Source organism: Aedes aegypti, chromosome 1 (assembly GCF_002204515.2).
Source record: "Aedes aegypti strain LVP_AGWG chromosome 1, AaegL5.0 Primary Assembly, whole genome shotgun sequence".
NCBI classification, from domain to species: Eukaryota; Metazoa; Arthropoda; class Insecta; order Diptera; family Culicidae; genus Aedes; species Aedes aegypti.
In genome coordinates, this window is record NC_035107.1 from 20834895 (window position 1) to 20857288 (window position 22394).

Sequence of the window (22394 nt, forward strand, 5' to 3'; positions counted from 1 at the left end):
ATATAGTGAATCTTCATCTTAGTATCTAGAAAATCCTCCAAGACTTCCTCAGGAGTCCAGGATTTTTTGAGACATTCATGCAGTATTGTAAATTTTGCACTTTAACGAACGCGGCGGTTTGTAATTCTGTAAGAAATTCCAAGAAATCGTAGGGAAAATACTGGATAAATTCTTAAAAATCCTAAAAAGCTTCAAATTATAAACTTGCTATGTTCAGGCAAACATGTGTAACAAAACTTCCTCTACAACTTTTCCAAGCAACCTATTCACGTAAAACTTACAACGAAAAAGTTAGACCAAAAGAACTGATTTGTTTGGGCCCAACCTAAGGACTGTTCATTTTATAAAGTGGACACCTTGTGCATGCTGTATCTTTTTAATTTATCAATGAAATTTCAATCGGTTTTCTGCACATCGTTTGACTAGTATTGTACAATGTTGTGATAATAAAAATTCTCCAAAATTAATTAAATTTCACACGAATATGGAACAACGATTAGAACGGTCGGTTTTTGGAGGTTATCAAAATTAATGATTGTTAGAAATTGGCTGGAAAATTCGACAATTTATATTTTTTATTTTCAAAAAGGGCTTGTTCTTCGAAAGTATCATCAACTAGAAGCCTGATGGAAAAAATCAAGTTATTTTTGGAACAACAATTTTACAGATATAATAACATCATTTTCCCCCTATATTTTTAGAGAAAACCATTTTAAAATTGAAGGGGATCGGTATGAGTAGATTTTTTTTGGTTAAAAGTACGTCCTGACGGAAGTCCTAATATAGTATTAATATGAAAAATGACTTACGCCTTCATAGAGTTACTTATTAAGTCCCCAGGTGACATTTAAAGCACAATAGATACACAATTGCTTTATTCTTAGAAGACCTTTCAAAGTACATTGACAATCATCAAAATTGGCAACACTGCTGTAATAAAATCGACTTCATTTTGCACCTATTATTTTTGTAATTTGCTGCAGATCGATAAGTATGCGTACACGATTTTAAAAGTATGAGACTTTTTAGTAAAACTACCATAAACAGTAAAATTTGTGCTTAGGACTGTGGTTTAAACGCACGATTTGGCTCTCGTTTGCACAAATATAGTTTATTTAGTAAACCAGACCAGTTTTGAACACGCTTTTTACTTTCCTCTTTTGCTGGGAGTGAAAGGATGGTGTATCAGCAAATTTGGCCATAAATGGGTGCATCACTAAAGTTACCTAATGTCAGAGAATGGTGGAATATAGTTGATTTTTTTTAAAGCTATACCTTTTGTAGAATAGTAAAGAATACAAACATACAATATGTTCATAAAAATTAGGATTTTTGTTTTGCGAAAAATAATGTTAAACTTTGACGAACAGCTTTTCTTAGGAGTTTTTGGAAAAAAATATTTGGCTCTTCAACCAAAAGTGTTCTAAGATCTTATATTTTAATAGTATTGTAGAATAATAGTTGAACGATGCACAGAAAACCGATTACGATTTTATCAATAAATAAAAAAGATATAGCAAAAACAAAGTGTCCACTTTATAAAATGAACAGTCCTTATGCTTTCAGAATAGATTTTCTTATCTCCAATGAAGAGAGATCAAAACAATAACAAATTTCCTCAAACAAAAAAAGTTTGATTCAAATTAAACCTAATTATGAACCCTAAGTAAAAACTCAATTACGAACAAGTTCATTGAAGACATCATTCGTCTAAAATCAACAATATTGTCAATTCGAACCATCGTGCATTGGTGGACGAGCGAAGAAGAAAAAAAGTGTGAATCAATATGTTTGTTTTCGTTGAGTTGCCAATGGTGACGACCAACCGACGACTACTGCCTTCTGCCATTTCGTATTTTTTTTTTCCTGTAAGCTAGCATTCCCCCAAAGCACTAAGCTGCCAAGTGGAGTGGAGTCGTTCGCAGTCTACTGCGATTGTGACACACTTCGAGAATCCATTGATTAGTTTTTTTTTTCTAGTTGCTCTTTTCCTACTCGTTTGCGCCACGTGATTATTGGCTCCGCTCGCAGGTTGCCCGGGAAGGCAAATGAGTTTGCTTCATTTTAAATCCCCAAATGACTGTCAATCGATTTGACAGCGGGGGTTGTTTCGTTAATTAATAGTTTCTCCTACGGATTGGGGACCGGAGAGGATTTCTATTATCGGTGCTGACATTTAGATGACGGACTAATTATTATTATCCTGATTCTGAAAGCAGGCCAAACAGGTGGGAGGCTTCTGCTGGGGACAGATGGATTGTGGCTTCAGTGATGGATTATTATGATTGGAAATAGTCTGACCTCACGTGGCGTTCGAGAATGCAGCAATGGGATAAAGGTCAGTGTCAGCTTTGTGTTTTATTATGATGATTGAAATATTCTGCTGATTTTGTTATGAAACTGTCATTGCATAGATCTAGATCTGCAAACATCGATAGGTTTAAAAGCATTACTGTTTACACTGAATCCTGACATGTACTGCATCACATTACCGTTAAAAGTTTCTTAATTCATTTTATCAATTTTAATCATTTTCATATGTTTCATTATTTTGATGCATTTTATTCGTTTTATTTAGTTTATTTGCTTTGCACAGATACTGAGAAGAGGCTTCTCAGTTTCTGAAAAGATGCTTCTCAGTATCAGAGAACAGGCTTCTCAGAATCTAAAAAGATTAATTTCAATTCCTGAGAAGAGGCTTCTGAGCTTCTGAGAAGAGGTGTCTCAGCTTCTGAGAAGAAACTACTCAGCTTCTGAGAAGACGCTTTTCAGCTTCTGAGAAGAGGCTTCTAAGCTCCTGAGAAGAGGCTTCTGAGCTTCTGAGACGAGGCTTCTGAGCTTCTGAGAAGAGGCTTCTCAGCTTCTGAGAAGAGGATTTTCAGCTTCTGAGAAGAGGCTTCTCAGCTTCTGAGAAGAGGCTTCTCAGCTTCTGAAAAAAAGGCTTCTCAGCTTCTGACGAAAGGCTTCTCAGCTTCTGACGAAAGGCCTCTCAGCTTCTGAGAAGAAACTTCTGAGAAGAAACTTCTGAGCTTCTGAGAAAATACTTCTGAACTTCTGAGAAGAGGCTTCTCAGCTTCTAAGAAGAGGCTTCTCAGCTTCTAAAAAGAGACTTCTCAGCTTCTCAGAAGAGATTTCTCAGCTTCTGAGAAGATACTTCTGAGCTTCTCAGAAGAGGCTTCTCAGCTTCTGAGAAGAGGCTTCTCAGCTTCTGGGAAGAGATTTCTTAACTTCTGAGAAGAGACTTCTCAGCTTCTGAGAAGAGGCTTCTCAGCTTCTGAGAAGAGGCTACTCAGCTTCTCCGAAGAGGCTTCTCAGTTTCTAAAAAGAGGCTGCTCTACTTCTGAGAAGAGGCTTCTCAGTTTCTAAGAAGAAGCTTCTCAGTTTTGGATAAAAGGGTTCTCAGTATCTGAAAATAGGCTTCTCAGTATCTGAGAACAGGTTTCTCAGTATATGAGAAGATATTTCTCAGTATCAGATAACAGGCTTCTCAGAATCTAAAAACATTAAATTCAAGAAGAGGCTCCTCAGCTTCTGGGAAGAGGCTTCTCAGCTTCTGAGAAGAGGCTTCTCAGCTTCTGAGAAGAGGCTTCTCAGCATCTGAGAAGAGGCTTCTCAGCTTCTGAGAAGAGGCTTCTCAGCTTCTGAGAAGAGGCTTCTCAGCTTCTGAGAAGAGGCTTCTCAGCTTCTGAGAAGAGGCTTCTCAGTTTCTGAGAAGAGGCTTCTCAGCTTCTGAGAAGAGGCTTCTCAGCTTCTGAGAAGAGGCTTCTCAGCTTCTGAGAAGAGGCTTCTCAGCTTCTGAGAAGAGGCTTCTCAGCTTCTGAGAAGAGGCTTCTTAGCTACTGAGAAGCGGCTTCTCAGCTTCTGAGAAGAGGCTTCTCAGCTTCTGAGAAGAGGCTTCTCAGCTTCTGAGAAGAGGCTTCTCAGCTTCTAAGAAGAGGCTACTCAGCTTCTCCGAAGAGGCTTCTCAGTTTCTTAAAAGAAGCTGCTCTACTTCTGAGAAGAGGCTTCTCAGTTTCTAAGAAGAGGCTTCTCAGTTTTGGATAAAAGGGTTCTCAGTATCTGAAAATAGGCTTCTCAGTATCTGAGAACAGGTTTCTCAGTATCTGAGAAATTGTTTTTCAGTATCAGATAACAGGCTTCTCAGAATCTAAAAACATTAAATTCAAGAAGAGGCTTCTCAGCTTCTGAGAAGAGGCTTCTCAGCTTCTAAGAAGAGGCTTCTCAGCTTCTGAGAAAAGGCTTCTCAGCTTCTGAGAAAAGGCTTCTCAGCTTCTGAAAAAAGGCTTCTCAGCTTCTGAAAAGAGGCTTCTCAGATTCTGAGAAAACGCTCCTTAGCTTCTGAGAAGAGGCTTCTTAGCTTCTGAGAAGATACTTCTCAGCTTCTGAGAAGATACTTCTCAGCATCTGAGAAGAGGCTTCTCAGCTTCTGAGAAGATACTTCTCAGCATCTGAGAAGAGGCTTCTCAGCTTCTGAGAAGACGTTTCTCAGCTTCTGAGAAGAGACTTCTGAGCTTCTGAAAAGAGGCTTCTCAGCTTCTGGGAAGAGGCTTCTCGGCTTCTGAGAAGATACTTCTCAGCTTCTAAGAAGAGCCTTTCGAGCTTCTAAAAAGAAGCATCTCAGCTTCTGAGAAGAGGCTTCTCAGCTTCTGAGAAGTTGCTTCTCAGCTTCTGAAAAGAGCCTTCTCAGCTTTTGAAAAGAGGCTTCTCAGTCTCTGACAAAAGAATCCTCAGTATTTGAGAAGAGGCTGTTCAGCTTCTGAGAAGAGCATTGTTCTGAGAAAGAACTTTTCAGCTTCTGAGGAAAAGCTTTCCAGCTTATGAGGAGCAGCCTTCCCAAGTTTCTGAGAAACTTTACATAGTTTCTGAAGAGCTTTCCAAAATTTTTGAGGAACTTTCCATAACTTCTGTATAGAAGCTTGTCATCTTCCTCCATTCTTCCAAGGATAAGTTGCCCAGGCTCTGTGAAGGAGCTTTCGAAATGGTTAAGTCTCCATTTCTGGAAAGGAGCTTCTTAAATGAGAAAAGCCTCTAGAGTAATTGGTGAGCTCGTTCCAAATTTATTTTAGAATTGTTTCTTATAGAATGTTTTTTTTTAATGATCATACTAGGTCAATAGGACCACTCCATTTCATCCTATTTTACAACCATATCGACTGACTTCCATAACTGCAACTTGACACCAGTTGACTGCGAGGATGACGATCAACGTCGTTCTTCCGCATTTTTGCCAGATCACGATCGTAAAACTGAATTACGAATAAATTCCATACTTTTATTGCTCCTTCGATACTGCACACGCATCCTCCCACTCGATACGAGAGTGCGATTCTGACACGCTGCCAGTGGCGTTGTTTATTTGCTCGTGGTTGCAGATTGCGATCGCACTATATGTACGCAGGTACCTCTAACTGCTCCGATCCATTTTCACCGACTCATCATCATTCCTTCATCTCGCTGTTCAGAGTCAGAGATCGTCTTGCCGCAATTTAACGATCGCGCTGTTGTTGAATGACTGACGATGCACAGTGATTGCTGTTTGTACAAATGATGAAAAAAAACTTAAATGGATTCCTCATATTCAAATAAAGATCCCTTACTCAGATTTTCTAGATTGTGGTCCTTCTGGAACTTGAATGTTCAACCCTTCTTTGTGGAACTAAGAATTGGAATTTTAAGAAAACAATATGTGAATTTGGCTCCGTCAAGCTATATAGCGCCTGAGCCCGACCAAAAAATGATTTAAATATGAATTTCTTCAACTTTTTTGTATGAGTTTTTTTTTCAATGAATAGTAAGCGTATATTCGTTAGACGGGGTTGGTGGTCTAATGGCTATCGCTTCTGCTTTGCAAGCAGAAGGTCGTGGGTTCAATCCCAGGCCCGTCCCTTTCGTATATTTGTAACACTCTTCCTAATAGCTGTCTTTCTCTATCTCTCTGCGTCATTATGGCGCAAACATCATCAGTTCTATCTATCGCTAGAATTTAATACATCGACTTAACCGCTTACCACAGTGGTATCCATACGGTCGAATACCTCATCCATCACTAACAAAACACTCCTACTTCCTAGGTAGCTGTGGGAAATGCAGGAGATTCTCCGGTTTTCTAGTAACAGCGGCTAACTAATTAACTTCCTTTCTCTCCCCGATGGACATAAGGACGTGGCCGGCGCCGTTATCAATCGATAAATATCAAGGGTAGTGTTATTGTACATTGAAGATGGTAAACAAGCTAAAACCCAAGCTTCATCTGAGTGGTTCTCTGTGCAATATCACTATCCTGATTGATCACGGAGTAGCAACTACGAAGTATATGTTCCATCAGTTGATCGATGATCGTTGATCGAATGAATAGTAAGCGTATATTCGTTTTTTTTAAACACTTCATTAAGACTTTTCATACTAGTAGTTGAAGGCTTTTGAAAAAACTTTTATTCTTTCAAAAAACTATTTACGGTACCGAAAATCTAGACAACATATACCTTGCATTTGGATTGTAAAGTATAAGAACCACATGACTGAATCAAAATCGAATTCAGGCTATCTCGTGGCGTAGCGGTAACGCGCCTGTCTAGTGAATTGGGAGTCGTAGATTCGACTCTCACCGAGACGTGTGACTTTTTTGCAAATTTCAATTCAATTTATGAATTGTTGTAAAACCTGAGTTGAAGATCATTTCGGTTTCTTCGGACATTTTACAATGGAATTGAAATACATGAAAACATGCTTGTATGTTGGTCAGGTTTATGGACAAAAGGTCGAAAGACAAAAGTTCGAAATGACAAAAGGTCGAAAATTCTTTGAATAACTGTAAAAAAAACCGTCGTGAGTATCGTAGAAAATCCCAAATACTTTTAAAATTAACAGTGCAAGCTCACATTTTGACTCACTGTGGATGGCGATCGCGCGCTCTCGCCTTTCGAGATACTCTGTTTCACCGTGTAAATGCGCGTCGATCGATCGATCGATCGGTGCAACCAGATTGCACGCTGAATCCAGAGTTAAAGGTTGCCTTTTTGTTGATATTTCCCGCGCAAACGAACTCAATTTCAAGCTGTCTTGTCAAGTGGGGTGAGTTGATGGGCTGTTTGTGATCTATGTGGATCAGCCCTCTCACACAGTTTTGCGGATCGGTGATCATACAGGATCGTTACGCCTGTTATTCTGTTCTCTGCGCAATGAAGGGTGGGTGTGAGAAATGAATGGTTTTCGCCGGTTTTGTTTATTTTCACGGAAGAGTACAGTTTTGGCGAATGGACAGATGTTTACATTGCGGATCGACGGTAGAGAGAGGTTTTTGCGTTCTCCAACATTTGGCGTAGGTGGCTGGAACAGTTTGTATCGATTTTTATGAGCTGTAAGCGAAATGTTTGCGAATATCTTAACTTGTGAGAATTATTGCTTGCTCTTTGCTTGGGAATTCTTATTTTTAGTATTCTTTCTGACATTGCATTTATAATGGCCTGGAACAAAGAGTCTGCTCTTCAATTAAATGATTTAAGACCGTCGAAATTCAGAAACGCCAAACAAAAATAAAAAACAGCATGAAACGAGCTCACCAATCAATTCGGAAATTTCTCATTCTTGCATTCGTCGGTAAAAAATGAAACAGCCTACTAGAGCCACATTGAAAAAGTCTTCAGCTAAGGTAGTCTAATAGACGTGGCTTGATTGGTTCCTCATCAATCGATCAGTTTTTTCAGCAAAACTACAATTGTTCTGTGAGCTAACCTAGATTTGTGCTCTATACAAGCGAATATGCCTGTTAAATAAATATTTTTTTTATATCACTTCAAACCTGACTGACTTCTGAGTGAATTTTAGGTTGAAATCACAACGGTGTACACTTTAGTCTGAGACGATTCATGTTTTGATTACAGGGAAATTCAAAATATCTAGAGGACAAAACCTTATGACTTCCTCGGGTCTTGTCGAATGATCAAAGACATTACAATTGCTATACTAATTCTTCTTCACATTTTAGAAAGCCAGGACAACTGCCACAATAGCTTGTGAACAAACTGCAAAAATTTTTTTTTTTGTCCATGCGTACGCGCGCTCAATATTAACTTCCATCCCATAATTACCTCTCTCAACGCCTCTTGGGTCCACGGTAGGTTTAACGATTTTTGACCAAACAAATGAATGCCCAAATTCCGAAAGGTGCCACCGCTAGCAGGCAAAAAAAGGCCCACCGTTTGAAATATAGCCCCGAAGACCTTCACATTCCGAGATCTAAGCAATCGGGTAGGCCGAAAATAGACTCACACATTGGCACTTGTCTTCACTGGCTTGTGTCGATTTGAGTGACTACCACCCCCCAAGGGTGCCACTCTGCGCCAAATGACCGGCCAAATATGCAGCTCAGGCATTGACACATAACTCAAAGTACATAGTAACCCCGTCTAATAAACTTCTATTGGAGGAAACCTGACTCGGTCGGAAATTGGCCGGTCTGCTCAAATTACTTTTCCACGTCAAAAATCGCTGCCCTGGAAGTCGATCGACCTTTCCACAGACGATTTCTCGCGTAACATTACTAAAGGACCTATCTAACATTGAGAGGCTCTCTTTGTTTACTTTCGCTTTCATTAATAACTGAGTCACATTAATCTCTTCTGTTGCGTTTTTTGTATGAAACGCTAGTCAAGGAAATTGACTTTCGATCTATAGTGAAAAACTTCCCAAAATCTTTAGTGTTCCACTGTCATAATCGAAAGAGAACGAGAGAGGAGAGAATCTCTCATTTGTACATAGGTCCTTTAGTAATGTTCCGCGAGATTTCATCAGAACAGGCCGTATTGTGTGTCACCGTGGCAACTAGATAATGTATTTTTCCGCGGATCAATCAATCAATCAATCAATCAATCGCAGGGGTGGTAGCGACTGAGTGTCTTTGGAATGGGAGCTTGAGACACCTGAGACAAAACAGGAATCAGGATATGGGAGTTTGATTCCTCATAAAATCTGACCAGACATTTCTCATTGAATATTTCAAAGGCTTCAGAGTAAATTTGACAATTTTGGATTTTCTGTAACAACCCTGTAAAATTAAGACTTTAAGAGACCTGCATTAAAATAGTGGCCAAGTCACTAAATAGAGACCTGCTACCATCTTTGCAATAAATTAAAGTGGGCGCGCAATCTGTAAAAGTAGCCGTGGGCGTCTTCGACATCGGCACCCTAATACCCGACGGGATGCTGTGATACAAATCTTATTCTAACCAGTAGCTGCATTTTGAACGCGTTCACCTTGAAACCCATGTGCATGTGCTAATTTTTACACCTTTTCTTCGTTCTATTTGCCAGATGAGACAAAGCCATACCAAACGGCCGATAGTTCGTGGGATTGTTCTTTGTCGCGAACCACGATCGAAGGAGGCGGAGGAGGAGCACCAGTGCCTACTACGACGCCAGCCAGCGAAGACAATCAGCAAAAGTACCGCCAGCTGCACCAGCGCCAACTAAGTGTGCCCTCGGATATCGTCGAGTTCCGTTCACATCCGCCGCAGGTGATCCCGTACTCTTCGGACCAACAGCCCCGGACCACCAAACTCGATTACAAACCGTCCACGCGAACGGTCAGTTCCGAGGACAGTTGCTACTCCGAGGATCGGTACATTTCCTCGGACGAAGACGAGGACGACGACGACGAAGAAGACGAGATCGACCTCGACGAGAACGACATCCGGGAGGAATATCTCCGGAACCGGAATCGTCGCAACAATCAGCACCATCATCAGCAGGAACAACCAAAGATCCCAACGCCAAAGGCAGCACTCGAGGAGCATCACCATCCTGCTCATCAGAAACCGGAAACAGGTGATCGCCGGCGAAGCATCACCCAGCTGCAGAACACTCTCAACAAGGCCAAGGCGCATCTTTCGTTCGATAAATGGAAAAGTCACCACGGCGGTGGTGGCAGCGGCAGCAACACCAGTGCGTCGTCCCTTCCCCTTCCCCATCGGCATCAGCAGGTGACCGCTGCTGGTGGAGGCGCTGGCGGTAATGTCCACCTGATTGCCGATCTCGTCAACAACAATAGTAGTAGCGGCAGCGGTAACGGCAGCCTTATCCACGGTAGCGCTCGGAACGCACTGCACGGTATGTATCATCAACATTTTAAGAGTACACCGTTCTGAAATTAAGAAATTCATCGTTCTGAGACTTAAGGTGAAGATGAATCGAAGCCAAACTACAAATTTTTAAGAGCACGGATCTGGGGAACCAAACATCCGTTTAAGCTGAAAACTTAATCGATTGATCACTACCTGGTGGTGACCAATCGATTATGTTTTCAGCTCAAACAGATGATTGGTTCTCCAGATCCGTGCTCTTGAAAATTTGAACTATGGCTTCGATTCACCTTCACCTTAAGGATTTTCATCAAATTCGAACGCTACCTCATTGGAACCCCCAAATGGTTCATTTTTAATTTGAACTTACGGTTACCCTATGAACAACATAAAATCGTACTTCTGGTTACTTCGTTGGCTGATTTATTTTGATTCTGCGTTTCGTTTCACAATGTTCATTTCACTTCACTGTGTTCCAAGAGCTGAATGACGTTTGAACCATTTTGAATTTAAACGATGTGCAAATTAGCGGGGAACAAAGTTAATAATTTAATTAATTTAATTAATAAATTAATGAAAAAGTGTTCAGATTAAATGCGGTCAATTCAACGGTGGTACCCGGCGGCAGGTATTTCGATATTTCGAAATTAAAGCAACCAATCATGCATTTATAAGGCTACGATTACCACATCACGGAGGAAAAACACCTTAGTTTGAAACAATCAAAATTTTGGTTGAATTTCAAACTAGCAATCTTGTTGTATTTAATCCAAAATTTGTTGTTCCAAACTCATTGCTTTGTTTGAAACTAATTTGTTTTATAGGGTGTTTCAATGCAGATTCTTTGTTTCTTTTCAATGTATATAATGGTTGTTCAACTATTTTTGTAGTTCGTTTCCACAAACAACTGGTTTGATTTTACCAAAAACAAGGTTGTTTGTTCCTCCGATTAACTATAATTGTCAGGATTAATAAAAGGTTTGATTCTACCAAAGCAATACTTTGAAACAAACTAAGAATTTAGTCGCGTTAAAAACAACCTAAATTTTAGTTTGTTACAGACCAATCTCATGTGTTGTTTCTCTTTTTGCTTTCCGCCTGTTAAATGTATAGATAACTGCAGTTACCCTTGAAATCGAAAAGTGAACAGCATAATTGAGTGTGTTTTCATTGAAAGGTTTTTCAATTAAATATTCTTGTGAAGGTAATTTGAGTGAGTATTCATTCTTTATCTTACACAGCGTAACAAAACTGACATTTTTGCGTGTCTCAAGGATCAAATTATGTGTCTCCAGTAGATTTGGGGATGCTGAATCTGATACCATTCCGTGCTGGATGTCACAATTTTTAGCTACAGGTCGCCAAAGTTGTATAAAAAACCGGTTTTATTGATGTATACATGAAACTTAAAGTACATTATATCTTACTTTTTTGTAATCTAATCCACCAAACATGCAAAATAGAATTTAAACTTTCGTTTCAGATATAATTTGATTTAAATTGCACGATTAAATTTTGATTAAACCGATTTTTTCAACATGCTTGCAGTCTCCATAGAAAGTTCGTCGTTTCTTTTATATGGCAAAATACAATAATTTTTTAAACCATCAAAAATAACTTTTCCGCATCGAATGTATGAAAAAAATTGATGATAAGTATTGTTGTACACATAAATTCTGAATTCTGTGGCAAATTAAGCAAATAAATTACCGCACAAGCTGGCAAACTTGCATGCAAGTTGGCTGAAATAGTAAATTTTCGCATTTTCAACATCCAATATCTTAAAAACTAGACGTGCTATGATGTTTCTGAAAACGGCAATGATTTCAGCAGCCCTTAATTAAGTGAATAGCGGCATTTTGGTGCTGGAGACAAAAACGTGTTCCGCAGTGTTATCTAAATAATACTTTCATTTTTCAAGGTCCTATTGAACTCTTTCGCTAAAATGAATGCTGAAATACTCATGCATCCAAGGCAACGAGAAACTGATGCTGCTTCTGGCCCTCCATTTTTTTTATTTAATTCTTCAGCAGAGTGGTAAGACAAACTTCCTCAGAGTTTTTGATGTGCTGATTATAAAATATCGTAAATGTGATTTCAGATAAACTGAATGGCTAGAAACCGCCAAACCAGCACATTTGTTTGTTTTGAATTGATTCTTGTTTGAATCAAACCACTGTTCTTAGTTTGAAACAACCTACGTTCTTGGTAGTTTCAAGAACTGTCAAATTGAGCAACAAATTATTTGGTTGTTTCAAACTAAGATTTGTTGAAATCAACTAGAATATATTGGTACGAACAACATGAAATCTTAGTTTGTTTTTAACAATGCATTTGGGTGATTCAAACCCTAATTTTGTTTGTGCATAATTCAAACTAATGTTTTGTTTGAAATCAACTAATAATTGATTGTTTTTACTAATTATTTTTCTCCGTGATAAGACAATTGTTACTTCGTCTTAGTCGTTTCTTAGCCAATTTTGAACTGATTTGCTTTCGTTGCTTTCAAACCATATGTGGTTTGTTGTTAATAGTGAAATAATACCTAAAAGGTTCGAACGAAACATCATGTGCCATTAGAGTGGTTCAAAAATTTTTTTTGTTCCACACCGCTCATTCGATTCTAGATCAAATTCTGAGTGTCCTCCCAAAATTTGAGCTCATTTGGATGAAAACTGAGACAGCACAAGTCCTTTAAAGTTTATATGGGAATTACTATGGGAAGAGCAAACAATTCATTCAATTGTTCATAGTGTTTGCCCATGTGCTCTTGAGGACTGAAACTATGTTGATACTGTGAGATATGTACATTCATCAGCTACAACTTTGTCGAAGACCATTTTTAAATCGGACTCCCCGGTAATTAGTTATTGATTTTTGAATGACTTGAAAAACTTTGGCCATAATTATTGGGCTGTTCTGCACTGCCCATAACTGAAAAACAGTCACATTCGACATTTTTGACAAAATGGAGTTAATACCACGGAGAGTCATCAAATGATAAATACTTTCGATCAACTTACTGAAATCTGTGAGATTGTTCTAGAAAATTCGAAAAAAATACCAAGTTGTTTTGTCACATTGGTAATTATAACCGCATAACAGTCACATTGAGATTATAAATGGGCCTAGTAATGTGATAGCAATGAAATTTCAATCAGAATTATTTTCTGACAATTCACCTAGTATGCGATATGAATTGTACGAAATATCAGCCTCAAATAAGCATTTTTGAGTTCCTGGTAATTTTGAGAAATTTTAGTTTCCTCCCATACTGCCATAGAACGCATTATTGGTATTCCATTTACTCAATGCCTACTTTTGTCGAATGTTACAAATATGCAGTTATGGGCAGTGCAGGCACCATTGGATATATGCAGTAAAACATAGTAGCCATGATTTGTGCGTGCTATCTTTCGCGCCAGGTGCAGCAATGTTGCCTGTTCAGAAGCTATATGAGCACTGCTGAAGAATTTGTGACTGGATATAAATCAATAACTAATTACTGAGGCGTCCGATGTGAAAACGGTCTTCGGCAAAGTTGTAGCTGATGAATGTATCTCACAGTATCAACGTAGCTCTAATCCCCAAGAACATATGGGCAAACACTATGACCGATTGAATGAATTGGTTGCTTTTCTCATAGTAATTCCCATATAAACTTGAAAGGGCTTGTGCAGTCTCAGTTTTTATCCAAATGAGCTCAAATTTTGGGAGGACATTCAGAATTTGATCTAGAATCGAATGAGCGGTGTGGAGCAAAAACGATTTTTTGAACCACTCTAATGTGCCATATAATGCACATAATTGGAGCATGGCATATCATGGATATTAACATGATATGTCCTGTAACATCGTACTTCATGTTAACATCGCATATTATTATTATTATTATTATTATTATTATTATTATTATTATTATTATTATTATTATTATTATTATTATTATTATTATTATTATTATTATTATTATAGAGTTTTGGCACTTCTCAGCAAAAAATTCTGGAAACTTTCACCTACCCCGGGCAATCTGTATGCCAAAGGGGATTAGGCTCTGTGGATCTCATTGGTCGGTTTAACTTATCCTAATGAGTCTGCTGGATGAGCTTCTCAGTTGTGGTGGTTCAGGAACCGTCTAACTATGCTGCAGGTTCCAAGAATCATCGCTTTTTGGATGCTGTGTAGGTCCTTCTTCAATTCCAGCTCGTCTAGGGACCTTAGGAGAGATTTCGGGACAATTCCGGTCGCTGAGAGGACTACCGGAACTATACGGACGTCCTCTAGGTGCCACATCTGCTTCAACTCCTCCGCCAAGTCGTGGTACTTCGCTATCTTGTTAGAGAACGTTGATTGGACATTGTGGTCCAGCGGTACAGCGATGTCGATGAGTGTAACTCGTTTCATCCTTTTGTCGTAGACCACAATGTCGGGGCGGTTGGCACGGATGAGGACGTCCGTTATGATCTCGCGATCCCAGTACAGCTATATGCAACTATTTTCCAGAACCGGATCCGGCAGGTACTTGTAGTAGGGAACAAATCGATCCACCAAGTTGTGCTTAAGGGCAAGCTGTTGGTGCACAATCTTGGCAACTTGGTTGTGACGATCGAGGTTGGCTGATCCAGCTAGTACTGAACAACCGGCAACGACATGCTCGATAGTCTCAATTGCACTTCCTACAGCGGTCCTCCACGACTTCGTGCAATATGTAGTGCCGATTACCCGGTCCTGGATGGCTACCATGAAACCTTCTGTTTCTGAGAAGAGGTCACCCCGCACCAGCCACGTGTTTGATGCCACCTTATCAATGTGCTCGAGCTCCATTTGATGGAGGTGCGTTCCATGCAACTCCTTCTGATTCCACGTTGCGATCATCGCATCGACGGTTTTGATGTCGCAGTTCAGCTGGTAATCCTTCTGCGCCAGATGCAGGGCGCTGAAGCCGTGGTCAGCTTCGCATACAGTGCGATAAATTTCGTGGCGGTTCTGGCTTTCTACGAAATATGCCCGCAGCTGCTGGATCTGGGAGACACATAGTGCCTGGATATCGGTGACGCCTCTTCCTCCTGCTGCACGTGGCAGGGTGACTCTCTCAATGGACGATTTTGGGTGGCGCATTCGGTGCTTGGTGAACGCCACTCGTACTGCTCGCTCTATCGCCTGCAAGTCAGTCTTGGTCCACTTTACCACCCCGAAACTATACGTCAACAGGGGCACAGCAAACGTGTTGGTCGCCTTCACCTTGTTGCCGGCAGACAGAAAGCTCTTCAAAATACAGTTTACACGAGACAAGAACTTTTCCTGCAGCTCCTTCTTGATCATCGTGTGGCGAATACCTCTAAGTTGCAGGAATCCGAGGTATTTATACGTTTCGCCTTCAACCATATTCCGAATCTCCTCCTGCTCGTTGACGCTGAAACAGCTGGCATCCATAACTTGACCCCGACGTAGATGAAATGACCGGCATTTGTCAATACCAAACTCCATCCGGATGTCGTTACTGAATGTCGTAACTAGCTGCAAAAGCTGATGCAGCCTCTGCACTGATTCCGCAAATAGCTTCAGGTCGTCCATATAGAAGGTGTGGGTAACTTTTGTGCTCCTTTCCCCACTTTTCAGTTGGTAGCCATAGTTGCATTGGTTGAGTGCTTTGCTGAGGGGGTTCATGGCCAGGCAAAACCATAGCGGGCTAAAGTTATCGCTTTGAAAAATCCCCCTCCTGATGCTGAGAGTCCTTGACCGTAACACAGCTGTACCATCGGTAATGTGTAGGGATGTGCTCCACATCAGCCTGATGACGTTCCCGTCTACCTTATACAACTGCAGTACCTTGAAAAGGTACTGAGTCGTATGCCTTTTTGTAGTCGATGTACGCCATACTTAGGTTCCTTTGCTTTTGGGTAGCTTGCCCTACAATGACTGCATCTACGATGACCTGATCTTTGCAGCCTTGCGTGTTTCGGCGGCACCCTTTCTGTTCCTCGGTCATCACGTTGTTGGCGTCGCAATGGGCTTGCACCCTCCTCGCTATTACCGACGATAGCACTTTATACAGACTTGAAAGGCACGTTATTGGTCTGTACTTCGCTGGGTCAGCTGTGTGTTGGTCCTTTGGCAGGAGAAATGTGATACCCCTGGTGATGAATTCCGGTAGCTGCGTGGGGTCTCCTAGTACCGTATTGAAGCATTCCGCCATTCGCCCATGAATCGTTGTGAGTTTTCTATACCAAAAATTGTGCACAAAATCAGGTCCTGGTGCAGCCCAGTTCCTGGTATACCGGGTAGTCCTTGGAATGAATCACAAAGGAATCACATGTAGCTCATCAGAATGAAAAATGCACCGGAAGAATAGAATGCTGGAATTTAATTAGTCTTGACATAAAATGCTCGACACCGAATCACAGTAATGAGCCAGATTTATTGAGTATATCGAGGGAAGTTTGTTCGTACCCTGAACCAGACATAAGAGACAGCTGTCACTAAAAACCGCACATTGCACAATGGTCGGGCTCCATATAAAGGGGCGGCCAAAACTACCAGAACACTTTTTTGAGATTTTTATGATTTTTATCATCTTAAAATATACCTCATGTATTATATTATTATGATTCTTAATTGAAATTGAACTAAAATTTAACTTTCTTTGACTTTTATGACGTCAAACTGACTGAACTCAAAAAATTGAAAAATGTAACAATAAAATAAAGTACAAAATTCATATTTAAGGAATGCAATATTTTCCCAAAGTTACACACTATCTGAAGGCTTATGGTTCAACACTTTTATCGAGCGTGAGGATGGAAAAAAATATTTGGTAGAAGTTTTTATACCGTTCAATATTACACTTTGGTAATTTTAATGATTTTGAACATGAAAAGCAACTCTTGTCGCGTCATGTCGCCGCCATTTCGAATATTGCACTTTAAAATGCATCCTTAAATCTTACAAAAAACGTTTGAATTTTTTGCAGAAATTTGCTGATTTGCAAGTTAGAGCTATTGGAATAAGGGGCCCCAGATAGCCGTAGCGGTAAACGCGCAGCTATTCAGCAAGACCAAGCTGAGGGTCGTGGGTTCGAATCCCACCGGTCGAGGATCTTTTCGGGTTGGAAATTTTCTCGACTTCCCAGGGCATAGAGTATCTTCGTACCTGCCACACGATATACGCATGCAAAAATGGTCATTGGCATTAGTAAGCTCTCAGTTAATAACTGTGGAAGTGCTCATAAGAACACTAAGCTGAGAAGCAGGCTCTGTCCCAGTGGGGACGTAACGCCAGAAAGAAGAAGAAGAAGCTATTGGAATAATTCAATATTTTCATACATTTTGACGATATTTTTCATACAAAGTTGATATAAAATATATTTAACCACTCTTCATACATATTTTGATCAAACTCGTTAAAATACAAAAAAATGTTTGCTTTCAGCCAAATTTGATTGCATTTCAAATGAAAAAAAAAACCTTTTAAAAAATGTTACGTAATATGTGAATAACCCCTTCTGAAACAATAAAAACGCTAAACAACATATTAAGATTACATATTTCATCGATTAAAGCGATAAAACTAGTTTTGGCCAAATTTCGTTTTTTTCCGACCATTGTGGGTTGGGCAGAGTGCAAAAATTTGACCAAACTACGACTGGATGTGACTGAAAATTCAGGCTATTATCCTATGTTATTGCGTATAAAATCGTTGAATAATTAAACAATGTTGTTAGACTCAAATTGCTATTGGAAGCTTTTTGTTTTATGATCGTTTTTAAAAAAAATGGAATGTCAAAATGGTTTTAACCCAGTTTATACTTTCCGAACTATGGACCGATGCACGAGTTCACTAATTTGACGTTTGAGCGGTGCCGAATTTACTTGTTGCCATGGTCACGTAAATATCACGGCACCGCTCAAACGTCAGATAGTGAACTCGTGCATCGGTCCATTGTGCACAACCCGTACATGAGAAAAAGAAATCAAAGAAGCCACTGTCAGTGAGCTGGTTCCTCTCTCTCAGAGCAAGATTTGGTAAAAATGACAATCCATGCAATTTTCTCTATATGTTGTCTCGTTCTAACAATTATCAAAACATTGCAAAAGCAAATCTATAAATGGAGGTGTTTTATTATTATCTTTATTGTCGCCATTGGCTGGGTCGTCTTTGCTCTCGAGATTGGATTGGGCAGATGATGTTGTAAATTTATTAGATTGTCTACTACATGTGTGGACTAGAGTGCCTATAAACAAGAGTGACGTCATGTTCCAGTTTTGACAGGTCTCCTGCTCGATTGGAACGCGGATTTGTATGGCAATGACAGTTCGCCGCTGTTCCAATTTTGACATTGACGCCACTCTTATCTAGATCCACTCTGGTGTGGACCTGTTATGAAATCTGAGCCGAATTTGCTCAATAATCTGAGTTAGATTTGTCAAAACGATTATAACGTGAATTGCTTAGTTTTGATTTACTCAGAAATGAGAGCAAAGCTTGTTAAATAAGTTCAGAAATCTAAAATATCACAATCAACATTTGGCCCACAAGATTAGCTGAAAAAATAATTTTCCAAAAACATAATCTTTCAAATATCCTAGTTTCTGTGAATTACTGAATTGTAAATTCTCGGTATCATTCAAATTGATGCTGACTTCTACAATCTGGGGTTCCGCTTAAATTGCTAGGCTTAGGGCCGATTTCTCCATCTTCGCTTAAGCCGTAAACCATGTTTACCCATATGATTAAGCTAGGTTTTAGGCCTAAGCGGGGTGGAAGAAAATGGCCCTTAGTGTTTGAATTTCTTATAAAGCCAAAATTGATAACTTGATAACTGATAATAACAGTAAAGCTGTGAAAAATCTGCGATAGTCTGTCTGTCGATAATTTTCCTTTTTATAGGATTTGAAATGGTTTTGCCAAAGCCCCATTTGGTGGCTACCGCTTCTGCTTGGTTATCAATCTGCCTAACAGCTCTTAATTTAAGTTTCTACAAAAGAGGGAAGGGAATTGGGTTGTTTAGTGATGAAAAAACCACAGTTTTTCCTAGCTTGATCGAAAAAGGCACATTTTATAAGTGTAACACAATTTTATTGCGCTTTAATAACTTTATTTTGGGATAATAAATGATTAAAAAGATTTCATTCCGTTCACTCAATGACATTTCAATTTACATAATGACAGCTCTGCCGAGGGGTGATACAAACGCGATTTCCATACTAAATTTAAACGTGTTTTAAAAATAGTTCCATGGCACGGAAAATTATGAAACTTTGGATTCTGGCTCAGTTTTTAACGTAGGATCAGAATATGTAAAAAACAGGATACCCTTAAACAAGCCAATTGTGACTGAATCTATGACAAAAGGTCGAAAGACAAAAGGTCGAAAGGACAAAAGGTAAAACAATATTTTTTCAAAGAATTTTCGTTTCCTTGACCTGAGATATAGTTTGTAAACTGACAGGGTATCGTAACGTTAATAAATTACAATTACAATTACCAAAAAAAAAAAAAAAAAGAAGGGAAAATTTCCCATCATGCAAATCGTTTTCGAACTTTTGTCCTTTCGACCTTTTGTCTCTCGACCTTTTGTCCTTTCGACCTTTTGTCTTTCGACCTTTTGTCCATAAACCAATTAAATGGTATAGCACTTCAGGTTTTTCATTCTTTTATAGGTATTTCACTAAACAGCTCGCAGATTTATTATCATTAGGTTATTGTCAAATATCCTCCGATTAGTTTGGAAGAGAGTTTTGAAATATTTTATCTGAAATTATTTTATTCTCTTCGGAAAAAAAATCTTTTAAACTTTCATTCTCTGATATTCTTAGAACTGATTGTTTAATTTGAATGATTTTTAAAGCATTATGAGTGCTTTCCCTCCTTGCGATATCTATTATTTCAAAACTTTAGCTGTTGCTTTTTTCATATGCTTCTGAAACATATTACTAGAAGCTTGCGAGGAATCTCTCAGGCCATTTCTAAGCTTTGTTTGAACTTCGAAAAGCTTCTTCTCTAAAACTTAAATACCTCATCGCAAGCAGCAGCTTGATAAATTGTTTTTTGTTTTAATAAATTGGAAAAGTTTCATATCAGCAGTATAAGAAACTTCTTCGTCGAAGCCTCTTCGTTTGAGAAAGTTTGAGAAGTTATTTGTAAAACTAGTAGTTTTTTCCTAGAATATTGAGAATAGTTCACTTCCCAGTCAACATTTTGGTTGGTATAACTTTTGCTATACATCATTCTATACGAATCAATTCAATCGTATAGAATGCACGAAAAGGCTATATACCTACCAAAGTGGAGGCTATATGCGTACTTGGCACGACTTTTTCGGACTTTCTGCGATCAGATATACGATGCCACATAATTTGGTTGAAAATAAAAAAAAAGCTACCTATAAGTCTCGAACACGGGACCGCTAGATCAGGAATCGTGCACCTTACCACTGTACCACCAAGGGTTACTTGGCTGATGAGTGATTATTTGCCAATCTTAATACATGTTTCATGTACAGCGACACATACTTTGTTGTTCTTCGAGGCCCATCGTCAGCAGATAGACAAAGTTTGGGTGGCAATTTTTGCTAAGTTATTGCGATTTCATACGATGCTTACTGGATTGATATATGATCTGTCAGTTTATATAACATAACGTGATTCTATGTTGCACTATTTACGACATGTTTTGTTGTCAACACAGATTGTTGTTTATGAATCGTATTGGGGATTTATATACAACTTGTATTGACATTGATAACGCTTAATATGGCATCTTGTGCAATTCTGATTTTGGACGCATGAATATGTGATTTTGGATGCACATTCTTATACGATACGTGGTTCACTGGGTTACGCCTTGAATGTTTTTCTTCAAATAATGAAAAGACCCCAAACATCCTCTAGGTTTAGGTAGAAGGTTCCAAAATTTTAAAACGATTCTACTGAAAGTTGTTCGTCTGATATATCAGGAAATTTCAATCTTTCATCTAAATCTTTGTCTTATTTGAGGAACTGATCTTAATTTGCCATCTTCTCTTTCAACCGAAAAAAAAATCGGCCTTAAAACATCGGACAAAAAAACCTATCTTTCCACCCTAATGACAATTTCGGTTTTATGATCCACTAGTTGACCCGACAAACCTTGTTTGTAACACAGTTTCACAATGCGAAATAAAATTCAACTAATAAAGGTTCAGTTGTCTTCCTCCGTTTTTCTAACTTTTCCCCTTGTACACACAAACACGTCGAAACATCTCAAGAACCTAACAGTGAAAGAACTCCAAAACCTGTATTTGCTCTACATAGCATTGTTAGCTCAGAAATCTAATTCGAATTTGGAAATTCCAGCCATAGTTCAGATTGACACTGAAGATACTTTAAGTTTTTGATTAATTCAGAAACCTAGTGTACAGCATACATAATACTGGAAATCAGAGTGAAATTAAAAAAAATCCGTACGATAATGCTAGAAAGCTTTTAAGAATGTACTAGATTCAAGTTTCTACATTAACACTGAGGCTCCTATGTGAATCCTACTTAAATTTGTAAAACCTTAGACGTTTTGAAACCGTGTTTTCATTTGATACTGAATTGATGTCTGTATTAGGGAAGCTCCGCATTTACACGTTGTTTGTTTCTTTTCGAATGTTTCAACTGCATTGCACTGATTTTACAATTTACCTATTTTCTCCATTACAGCATCCATCATGTCAACCACCGCATCGGCCGCGTCCTCACCAATTCCGCCGGCGGGCATGAGTCCCGGTTCGGCCTCGCTCGTGACGGCGGCCCACACCGCCTCGCCGAGCTCCACCAATTCCTCACCTTCCATCTCGTCGGAACCCTTCTCACGACTATCGCGCTGGTTCTCGATACGTCGTGGCTCGATGAACCAGTACGACGTCAAAAGCCACAACTCGTCCTCGTCGGCGGCGGCTTCCACGACGGCACATTCCACTTCCGCTGGCGGAAAGGAGAACCGTCGCAACAGTATCGACCACGTGGACTCCACGGGGTCACTCTTCGGCGGCGTTGGCAGCAAGTTCAATGGTGGACAGCTCGCCATGAACAAAGTCCTGGAGGCGGACGAAGACCCCCTGCAGTTGGCCCTGGACAGTTTTGCGATGACTCGAGGTGCCGGAACGGAACCGAAAAACGTCGAAAGGCGCACCATTCCGGTGGCTCTGCCGCCTGCACCGTCCGGAATGACCCAACAGCAACTCAAGCGGAGGCACATCGTAGCGGCCATCATCCACAGTGAGAACTCCTACGTGGCCTCCCTGCAGCGATTGGTTAATGTAAGTCATTTGAACCTGCTCAATGTTCTCAAATT

The 22394-nt window shown here is 39.6% G+C and overlaps 1 protein-coding gene across 3 annotated transcripts in view; it reads left to right on the top strand.

Annotated features, from left to right (window-relative positions):
- LOC5576541 (rho guanine nucleotide exchange factor 10) overlaps positions 1 to 22394 on the top strand; it is a 426336-nt gene that overhangs the window by 379893 nt on the left and 24049 nt on the right. For 2 of the 3 annotated variants that reach the window (XM_021839087.1, XM_021839088.1), the window contains 2 exons: positions 9310 to 10104; positions 21761 to 22359. In XM_021839087.1, coding sequence (XP_021694779.1) covers positions 9310 to 10104; positions 21761 to 22359 — 1394 coding nt within the window. Of the gene's footprint in view, positions 1 to 2242; positions 2339 to 9309; positions 10105 to 21760; positions 22360 to 22394 lie in introns of those variants that run through there. The other variant, XM_021839089.1, reaches the window with a different exon arrangement.